General features: G+C 44.7%; 1 protein-coding gene across 1 annotated transcript; it reads left to right on the top strand.

Moving 5' to 3' along the window:
* Positions 1–497: 497 nt before the first annotated feature.
* On the top strand, positions 498–10,562 carry LOC113968560. Its single transcript, XM_027685220.1, has 11 exons — positions 498–725; positions 2,802–2,936; positions 4,108–4,232; positions 4,524–4,592; positions 4,773–4,886; positions 5,583–5,698; positions 5,992–6,047; positions 7,478–7,530; positions 8,299–8,426; positions 9,014–9,170; positions 10,049–10,562. Exons 1-11 carry the CDS (start codon positions 513–515, stop codon positions 10,098–10,100), a joined length of 1,218 nt encoding a protein of 405 aa, XP_027541021.1. The 5' UTR covers positions 498–512; the 3' UTR covers positions 10,101–10,562.
* Positions 10,563–10,772: the final 210 nt, after the last annotated feature.

Below are 10,772 nucleotides of genomic sequence, written 5' to 3'. Positions count from 1 at the left end.
CAGAGCCGCATCCAACCCAGCCTTGAATGTTGCAGGGATGGGGCAGCCAGTGCCAGTGTTTTACCACCCTCCGTGTAAAAAACTTATTTCATCTATCTAATCTTAAACTGACTCTCCTTCAGTTTAAAAGAGTTGGGAACACCCACAGCCTTCATCCTCGGGCAAGAGATCCCAGAATCTGCACCCCAGCACTTATCCCGGAGAGTTTCCTAGAAACTCGGCCGCGTCTCTGCCTGAATTTCCCTTGGAGTGCATAGTAAATAAATAAAAGGAGCAAATGCAACTTCCCGGGGTGAGCTCAGCGGTCGGGACAAGCCCCTCGCGGAAATGAGCCATCCCGGGACACGGCGTTGAGCGGCCCCGGTTGAGGCGGGGTTTGGGGGCGGCCGGAGCCGGGGTCGGAGCCGGAGGCAGAGCCAGCACCGCTGCTCGTCCCGCACCGTTCCTCATCCCGGCCCGCTGCTCATCCCGCGCCGCTCCCGGTGCCGCCGCGCCCGCGGTGCCTCCCGGCGATGCCGGCGCTGCCGGCGGTCCTGGCGCTCGTGGCCGCGGCGCTGCTGGCGCTGCTCGGGGCCCGGCGAGCGACCGCCCCCGGCGCCTGGTCCCCGCTGAAGCGCTGGGCCCTGGGCTGCCTCCTGCTCTGCCACGGCGCCTGGAGGCAGCGGGCGGCCGCAGGAGGCACCGCCGAGCCGCGCCGGCCGCGCCCGCTGCGCCCCGACCCGCATGTGAGTGTCCTGGCACCCCCCGATGCTGAGACCCCCTTCCCCGGGAGCTCCTTCTGCGGCGCTCCATTCCCACTCCCTGGCACTTCTGTCTCTCCCATTCCTAGCATCCTTATGTCCTTGCAGCCCTGGCACCCCTCTGCTGGCACCCCATCCCCAGCATCCCCATGTTCCCCGTGTCTTGGAACTTCCATTCTCTGGAACCCACGTTATCCCATAACACCCATACTTGGACCCATACTTCCCTAGACCCAGGCTACCTCCATCTGCGCCCCTCTGCATCCCCTGCATCCCACCCTTGACACCCCTCATCCCTCAGGTATCCCCATTCCTGGCATCCCTCACAACCCAACCCCTGAAGCCTCGGGACCCACATCCTTTCCCCCCCAGTCAACACATCCAAGGGAGGGTGGGGGATGTCACCTTAACTGACTCTTGCAGGAAGAGGGATCACCTCTAGTCAGTCCAGTTGGTGTCCATGGGAAAAAGCAGATGCACTATGGGACTCAGAAGCATTTTAATTTAGCACATTCAGTGAATTGAATCTAATTTTGCAGGTGCACTTGTCTGCTTAATAAATAAAAAACCCTCTATCTACAACCTGTACCTTGCCTGTGTCCATGGAGCACCCTGCCAAAATACTCCCAGTGCCTAAAAGGGAGATTTACGTGGGCTTTGCTGTGTTATTTGGTGAGAGGGGGAAGCAGAAAGGCTCATGAGACAGGATTGCCCTCGCTTTTCTTTGCCTCGTCAAGATTCAGCTTGCAAATGCCAGCTGAGATTTTGGATCCTGAGTAATTTCTGTGAAAAATCAACTTCTGGCTAACATTTCCTGGAGTGCATTAAGGCTTCTGCTTGGCCTTTAAGAAAGAGGAAACTGTTTTCTCCAGCTTTTCCTTTCTGCTAATTAAACTGCTGCTTGGAGCGTTTGAAATGTTTTGCCAGTCTCTCAGATTTGATTGGGCAGGAGTGATACCATCTTCCAAATCAAACTGACATCCAGGGTGGTTTGAGATAGAGCCAAGGGGTCTGTGCTTTCCTCTGTGCTCTTCCAAGCAGGAACACTGGAGTAATACTTCCAAGAGAGGCCTAAAAACAGATCTGGAAAATGCTTCCAGGAATGGTGTCTCTGAATTTTTTGCACTGGAGACTTTCTCGGTGTGTATTTCTGGACTCTGTGCCCTCCAAATCCCTCCTTACCTCTATGCATAATAATCTGATTTTAGTATTTTTGAGGACTTTACAATGGCTACTTTTTTAGGAGGAGAACTTAATCCACACCCCAAAATGCATACAGAAATTTAAATTTCCACATTCCAGCTTTTAGAACTTTACTTTGAGCGACTTCTCTACAAATATGTGAAAACACACATCAGAATTTGAACTTGTGGACTTCTGTTCCTGGAGTTTTAAGATTTGCCCTGCACCAGCCCAACCTCTAATTATGTTGAAGTCCAACATTTCCTAGTTACTTTCTTACATTTCTTTCCTATCCTTTTTCCTTTTTAGTTCTGTTTCCCCTATATGTAAGTTGTCCCACACACAATTTGGAGCTAGATGGGGAAACAGCGTCTTCGTGGCTGAATTTCATCCTGACAAACATCCTTTGCGAGGACACATTTTATAAGGATTTTGCTCAAAGGAGCTTCTTGTTACAAAATAATCATCTTAATTCAGGATAATATTTCACCTCGTCCATGGCTGTCGTGCAATAATTATGTCCCCTCTCTAAAACTGCTTCTCATCTGCTCCCTCTCTGCTTTCTATATTTGCTTTGATGAGATGGGCAAAAAAGAAAGGAAAAATGCTTTTGTGGCAATGAATGATGTGATCATTGCACACCAGATTGTCTGAATGTTGTGGATCTGAGTCATTTTTAAGCTGTCCTGTCTTATGACTGAGGTTTCACTGCTGCTTGCAAAACTCTGTCTGTTTGCTGGGGTTCCTGCTATGAAATATAAAAGCGAAAGTAAAATTTTATTCCTAAGAAGTCTATGGGAAAAAAAAAAAGAATTACTGACCTTTTCCCCTCCCTTTCCTGCCTCCAGCAGGAACTGAAATCCATTTCCCTTTCCCCAGGCTCTGGATTCCGTGTACTTCACTGGCTTTGCAGAGACCAACAAGACCTTTGTGATTGCTCGCCTTGCCAAACGTCCTGCGGGGATGTGTGAGATGTGGCTCTTCCTGAGGGTGGAGGGAATAGGGGAGTTTGAAGTAAGTGGTGGCTGTGGGGTGACATCCAGGAGAGATGCTTAACTCCTGCCTTGAACCCCTGGTAGGATCCCGAGCAAAAATGAATGTTCTCTATGTCTTCACCCCCTTAACATCCCACCAGTAAGACACCGGTGCTGTGTCTGAAGGCAGTGGTAGAACTGGCCAGAGTTATGATTATGTCTTGTTTTGTTTTCCTGGTAGGATCTGACACTCATTCGCTTTTTCCCATAATGTGCAAAACCCGGCATATTTTCTTTAAAAATAGCTTGGTAATTCTCCCAGGAAGAATTAGAGCCTCCAGTCTTTCCCATAAGGCACAGCACACGGTTAATTAATTACATTGTAGGGCCATGGTTGATTTTTTTCCCCTTTTTTGATGAGTGAATGCTATAAAAACCATTGTGAAATTGGCTCTTTAAAAGAGAAGAGAATGTTTTTAGGGAGTTTTCTTGCTGAAAAGAAAACTCCCTGTGGCTTTGCTTTTTTTGTTAATAGTGACTACACAGTGAAGAAGAGAAGGTCTGACATAAATCCCTTTGCACTCAACTATCTCTGTTCACAAATTTGTTTTGCTAAGTAGCCAAGACCAGAAAAGGCAGGAGAAATCCCATTTACAGAATATAGAAAAATAAAAGAGAAGATTGATTATTTTGGTTTTTTAGTAATATTTAGTATAACAAGATCCTTTGCGGCCTTGTTCCTCAGAACTGCCAGACAAGTTCTGAACCTTCTTAGATCCTTCTCTACAGCAAAGAGGCATAAACTGTCTTTTAGACAGGTGGCAACTTTAGGGAACAAGGCATATTTTTCAAAGAGCAGATGTAGAGTTTGGGGAGCTTTCATGCACTGAATCACTTCAGAGTTTCATCAAATTGAGACTAAAAATAAATTTAGCCCCAAAGCTCTGCGTGACTTGGCTGTAATCTTGACAGTGTAAGGAGCATGAGCTCATGACCTCCCTTCACACAACTTGTATTATCTGAAATAATAACGTGTTATATCTCAGGTGTTTTAGGTGCAAATTTCCCTCTCTAATAACCTGATTACCAGACAGCAATAGAACTGAAAGGCCAGTTCAACCACAGAGGACCCTCAGAGCAGGAATTCTCCCACGGTGCAGCCTCACAACTGAATTAAGCAAATGTTTGCCTGAAATGTTTCCTCTTTTTAGCACCCACAACATCCCAACATGATGGTGCCTGATGAGTCTGAAGAGATCTGGAGTGGAGGAGGGCTCACTATTGAATACTTGGAGCCCCAAATGTGCTGGAAAATAAGCTTTGATGGATTGCTCAGGTATTGCAGCATTCTCTAGTTCCATTTATCTACACTTGAGACCGAGGCTTTTTCAGCACTGTCTGGAATTATATTTAACCAACTTGAACCAAAAGCCATTTGGTAACTAACACACATTGATTTTTAAGGAATGAAAATATATCTGCTAATATATAGTATTACGGTTCTACCTTAGCACACAATAATGTAATTCTTCTGCACTGTCTCCTATTCCATCCATTTCCAAACATGTAAGAAACATTTTGTTGTTTGTTTAGGAGTGATATAAAATTATGGTGCTTTTCCTTACAGGAAAGGACCCTACAGACAGCAGTGGAGTGAAGAGGAAGGTGAACTTGTACCAGTTAAATTCTCTTTGCAGTAAGTGTTTCACCTTTGCTTTGGGATGTACAATGGGTTCATGGTTCTTTTAAAATGGCAAAAATCAGTATTTTCCAATAAAATATTAAGATTACCACTGTCAGAGTAACAAGTGCACAACTTGGCATGGTATGAGCTGAAAGCTAATAATGTCTTTTACTTTTTCTTCTCTTTTCCTAGTTGGGAGAACTTCACAGAAGTTTTTAACTTTAATGTTGACAGTCACCCCAGCACATTTGCACGAGCTTTCGCCCAGGAACCCTGGACCATCCAGTTCTTCCAGAGGGTCAAAAAGTGAGAGGCAAGATTGATGTCTTCTGGGGTTAATAGTAATTTTTCTACAGATCTCCTCAGTTTCTATCATGTGTTATATTTGATTTTAGAAGGTGGGTTTCATTTGAAGTGCTCTAGTGAAGGACGTGACTCCTGTCAGGTGTCTCCTGGTTTCAGTACCACACCAGACCTGGCAGGTTCTAAGGAGGGTCCTGCACAGAGACAGGGTCTTCCTAAAATGTGGATGAACAGACCTGTCCACACTTTTGGTCTATAAAACCTTAAGCTTTAGGAATATTTCTTATTGTGTCTTTTTTCATTGATTTAGGCAGCTTCCAAAGCCAATGATCCAGGTAAAATTAAGCAAAGGATCGAATATAATCATGTGAAAGAAGAGCAGAATTGGGTGTTTTAATTACTATACAAGCTTTGGAAAACTGAAAAAAATGAGAAGAAAATATGAGTGTGTTGTCTAAATAGAAGAAAAAGATCTGTATAGCAGTAGTGTGTGGTCTTTGGTGATACCTGCTGATTTCTAAGCAGCAAACTTTTGGCAGCCCAGCATTTTTTATAATCTATTAAATCTGGCATGGCCATGGTCCAGATGCTCTGAAATCTCCTTCATTGTGGGATATAAATCCATCAGATTAATATTCAGGCTTCTTGAGGAGACTTGATGATGTTGCCCGTGCTGGTTCTGTCTTTTCTTTCTTCCAGACAAAGGGAACAACATTCCCGACACGAGCAGTGGGGCCAGTCCGTGGGAGAAATTGAAATAGAAAATCGTGAGAAAATTGAACTTTCCCTCAAAGGGGTTCGGAGCCACTCTTATGGTAACAGCACCAGAAAGAATTCCCACTCTTGGGAATACCTTCACTATAGCTGGTACTGCCAGGGCACTGGGACTAAAGATTATCTTTAAAAATAACCATTTCCATGGCTGGGCATGAAGTTAAGATATTTCAGGGGAAATACCATTAATATTTTGGGGACATGCATATGCTTACAAGCTTGTCAAATACCGGCTATTTCTTTATCCAAAGTTAATGACAAGTCAAGTACTGTTAGTTCACATTTTCCAGCAATGGTGAACTTGAGGTTGGGTGATTTTGTTCTTTTTTTGCAGGTATCAGGAACTGGGCTGAGATTTACCGTTATGTCATGATTTTGGCACACTTTGAAGTAGGTATTAACATATTAACAATGTGCTACTTAACCAGGAAATTGTTTCTGAGCTTGTCAGGCATATTTAATATCCAGAAATAAGGTGTTGGGAGCATCCACAGTGTGCAATCAGAAGTGCTCACCAGTGCCATCATCAGCACATACCAGTATTGGGAGCAGCTCTCAAAAGCAGAGCTGTGTGTGTAAAAGCTGAGATTTTACAACACTGTTGAACCAAAAGTTGTTTTGGTGACTTGTAACTGTTTTGTTTTTTTTTTTTAAAGAAAAATTAAATGGGCAGCTTTACAGGAGAGATTCTCAGCTGCTGCAAGTACCCAGCACACTCAGTGGAGTCACTGCAGTGATGATTCACACTAATTGGGAGCCTGAGGTGTTTGAAGAATCCTAAGCCTTCGTGACAGCACTCAGGAAATATTTTGGCCTGTGCTGAGCTCTAATTCTCTCTTTGCCCTTGTGGCTGGAGGAGAGTCAGGGCTGCTGGGACAGCACAGCCCCGGGGAACTGCTGAGGGCTGGCCCTGCAAGCTGCCAGCCAACCCCACCAGATGCTCCTGAAAAGGCATTTCCTCTGCCAGCTCAGGCATAAAGAATTCTAAACTCTCATTATAGCCAGCATTACGGGAGTTAAGACTGAATTCAGAATAAAAGTTCTTTTCCTGGATATGTGCTGGCCGGCACAAAAGCACAGCTTGAAAAATCCCACCTATGTGCAGGTGTTGTGATTTAACATGTGCCTGTGTACCTTTTAATAAACCTGTGCTACAGTACCACAATGTGTATAATCAGGTAGCAACCTCTCCCTTTTTGTCATAGCTATTCAGGACTCAAATAACTGTGGCTGCTCTACTCCTAATTAAAAGCCATCTGACTTTGCTAAGAAGTTTACTGCTGTTTGAAGTTTGGAGTCCTCATACCCCAAGTGTCTGTACATTTATAGCATCACAGAGTAGGCTTAAATCTTCCTCAGAGCAGCCCAAGTGGAGCATGAAGGGATTCAGACTGAAAGGCAGAGAAGAAATTAATAAGACCACAAAATTCTAGCTCCTTCTTATTTAACATTTTTCTGTACCCTGCTCTTGGGCACAGAATATAGGTTAGAAGAGGTGTCTGGTCAAAGAGGGACCCATCAGTTTTGTACATCTTTGCAGGTATTGTTTCCCCCCTCTTATATCCACTTGCTATGGACTTTTTGTTGTCCTTAATGTCCTCAATTTATCCTTAATGTTTTTGGTTTATGTTCTTGTGCTCTCATTTGCAGCCAGACATTCATGGAAAATGTACTGAGAGGAAGAGGATGTTAAAGTATGAAGACATAGCACATTGCAGAACCTGAGTTATATCCAATGTCTTCTTGGTCAAACCAGTGAATAACCCACAGAAACGAGTCTGCAGAAATTTGACTGCTTTTCCTTTGTTTCTCTCTTGCAGGATGGGACTGCAGCACATTTAACAGTTATTAATATTCCAGCTACCACAACTAAGTAAGTAGCCAAGGAAGTTTATGTTGCTAAAAACAGATGTCTTAAAGGTGATCAAAGCTGCTCTGCAGGATATCTCTAGGCACATCCTTGCTTTGAACCTGTACAGCCCAATTTCCATCCATACCCTCTTGCTCCCTACTCCCTTCACCCAGTTTTTCATTTGCAGTTAGTCATAAGGACAGCTTTTACCTTCCCTTGCTTCCTTTCCACTCAATTACTGTTGGGCTGATGCAGCTGCCTGTATAAGTGTCAAGATAATTTAGAGGCACCAGCTGAGCACTTTCCAGGTGTTTAAGAGGGTGTGTCCAACTGTAGTGGGGCATTCCACAGGGAGCCCCACCTTGCTGACTGGTGCTCTGTGCATCCAGAAGATTAAAGACCAGTGTTCATTGCCTTGGGACCAAGGTTGCTCCAAACCCCATCCAACCTGGCCTTGAACACTTCCAGGGATGGGGCAGCCACAGCTTCTCTGGGCAACCTGTGCCAGGGCCTCACCACCCTCACAGGGCAGAATTTCTTCCCAATATCTCATCTAAATCTGCCACTCTGGCAGTGGGAAGCCATTCCCCCTTGTCCTGTTCCTCCAGGCCCTTGTCCAAAGTCCCTCTCCAGCTCTCTTGGAGCCCCTTTAGGCACTGTAAGGGTCTTTAAGGTCTCCCCAGAGCCTTCTGTTCTCCAGGCTGAACAATCCCAATTCTCTCAGCCTTCATGCTGGTGCATTTGAGTTTTTGTTGAACTTTAAATCTGCTCCATTTCTCTCCCCCTCAGCCTCACTGTAGGTTATGTGTTTTTCCCTGATGGGAGGAAGGCTGGCATTGAGTGGTCCAACGCCTCTCTGGCTGAGATGGCTGAGGATGGTGTTATCCAGGATGAGTATGGAGTCAGTTTTACTGCTGGTAAGCTAAATGTGGTCCATCTGCCTTCAGCTTTTTGGGATGAAGTTAACTTAGTGGAGGAAAGACTATTCAGTGAAATTCCATGTGATCCTGGGGGCAAATTCAAGAGCTGAATGCATCGTCTTGCACCTTAAAAAATTTATGTAGAATCATAAACCCATGGAATGGTTTGGGTTGGAAGGGGCCTTAGAGATCATCCACTTTCAATCTCCTACCATGGGCATTCCTGTGCTAAAGTTAAGTTATAAGTGTGGTGTGTCATGGGTAGAACTGTGTGCCCACTACAGGATCAGGATCCCAGGCATCTGAACCAGAGGGAGAGTTACAGATTCTTTGTGCTGACTGTTACTTATGTGCTAGTCCACATCAGTTATGTGATTTTCAATTTTGGATGTCAAAACAAATGTTATGAGGTGGATTCAGCTGGAAATATGGTTGATCAAAGGTTTTACTTAATTTACAAAGCAGCAGAAGAACAATTACTCTTTAAAAAGAAACAGCACACAAAAATAATAGACATTGGGATTTTTGGAGGTAAAATACTGCTGAAGGTTGAAGACATTCTTCCCTTTTTGCTCTTATCCAAGGTGGCAAGGACTTTGCTGTCTCTGCAGTGCTGGATAAGCAGACCTGCCCCGTGGTGTTCAATGGCCTGGTGGGAAGTGGCGTTTTCCATGAGTGCATTGCAGATTTCCGACTGGATGGGTCAACACAAGGCTGGGGCTTGGTTGAATTTTATTACAGGTAAAATAATGACAAGCAAGAAGAGGTAAAGAACTCCCATTCTCCTATATCGACCTCTGTGGCTCCATAGATATTTGAAGCATAAATGCGCAGATTTTTTACCTGATGTGACAAAATATCATTCCTTTAGTGCTTAATATGTTTATTAAATTGACAAACACTCCATATTTTATAAAAGGAATGATTGTGCAAGCACTGCATACTTGAAACCAAACCATGGGCACTTGTTCAGTTGTTTGTTATAAAGGTTTGTGTAGGATCTTATATAGGTGTCCATATAGGTTTATGAGTTGGATGATCCATTTTGGACACTGCGTTATTCTGCCCCATGATTGTCACAGTCTTTTACTGGAGTCTTTTTCTCTATGGAGTCTTTTCTCTCATGAAAAAAAAGGCAAATTTTGTTGTTTACATTTATTTTGCTTTTTAAAATAAACACAAATCCTTGGCTGTCAGAGGAAAGGCCATAGATGGCTTTCAGCAGATCGAGAGCTCAACTGCTTCTGAAAACCAGAAATGCATAAAGCACATAAAACAGGCCACTGAACTGCCAAACACCCCCTGGTTGAACTAGAATGTGAAGTTGCTGCCAGGTACCTGCTCCCCTCCCTTTGCTCACTGTCCAAACCTGCACGGGGGGAGGAAATGACCCAGCACAGAAAGTCTCTGATAAAACCCAAACAGGGCACGTTCTGCAAGCCCAGACAGTCCTGGATGTTTCTGAATCCGCCCCAGGAAGGTTTAATTTGGCAATGCTGACAAAGTTCCCATCTCATATCTGCTTCCAAATCAAAACCATGTTAGAAATGAAAGGGTGGGTGTCTGGTTCTTCCTCTTTGCCACGAGACGCCAACTCAGCGTCGCTGCTCTTCTTACAGGGACGAGGCCGCCCAGCTGGTTCCGAATTTGCAGCTTGGTCCCAAAACTTAAGGACCTCACCCTGCCACTGATGCCTCTCTCCCCCATGATCATCTACAAGCTTGTCCCAGCAATGTTAGCAAGCAGCAGCTTTCCAAAAAAGTATTATTCTCTGCAAAACGCACTGGTTTGAGTGCGGAACTCGTCACCGGATGCCGTGGAGGTCGGGGGTATAAAAGGATTTGGAGAGAAATGAGATATATTTTTATTAGAGCAGTTCTTAATGGTTGCTAACCATGGTGGTCTGGAGGCAGTTTAAAGGAGAGCTCTGAGCAGCTGATTGCAGGAGGAGTGCTCTGGGAGGGATCACCCCACGCTCTGTCCCTTGGTGTTGTTCCTAAACTGCAGCTGCTCCCAAACTGCAGCTGCTCCCCACCATAAAGCCCAGGACCCCAGGCTGTGTGGATCTCTGACCCAACTTAGCACCTCTTCTGTTCTTTCAGGTTTGTTTTTGAAATAAAATCTGTATCTTTCTGAATTCTCTCATTGTTGTAGTCATTAAAATGTGGGGAAAAGCTACTGCAGGAAACTCCATTGATTTGATAGTCTTGTATAAGGGATGAAGTGGAAGAAGCAGCAGAAAGCACATCTAAATGAGGTGTCCTCTAGGAATAGCACTAATGGTCAATGAAATAAGTGGTATAGACACGTTTTCCTCTTGTCTGAAGGGAAGCCAGGGTCTGG

This window comes from Neopelma chrysocephalum, unplaced genomic scaffold (assembly GCF_003984885.1).
Source record: "Neopelma chrysocephalum unplaced genomic scaffold, ASM398488v2 Primary Assembly neopelma1_68, whole genome shotgun sequence".
Taxonomy (NCBI): Eukaryota; Metazoa; Chordata; class Aves; order Passeriformes; family Pipridae; genus Neopelma; species Neopelma chrysocephalum.
Note: the sequence above shows the minus strand (reverse complement) of the source record. Positions and strands in the feature narration are given on the sequence as shown.

Excerpts from the sequence above, each read along its gene's own strand:
- LOC113968560 (XM_027685220.1), top strand. The coding sequence starts at position 513 with ATGCCGGCGCTGCCGGCGGTCCTGGCGCTCGTGGCCGCGGCGCTGCTG. Across the intron at positions 4,887-5,582 it reads TTCTTCCAGAGGGTCAAAAA|ACAAAGGGAACAACATTCCC; the intron begins GTGAGAGGCAAG and ends TCTTTCTTCCAG. Across the intron at positions 8,427-9,013 it reads TGGAGTCAGTTTTACTGCTG|GTGGCAAGGACTTTGCTGTC; the intron begins GTAAGCTAAATG and ends CTCTTATCCAAG.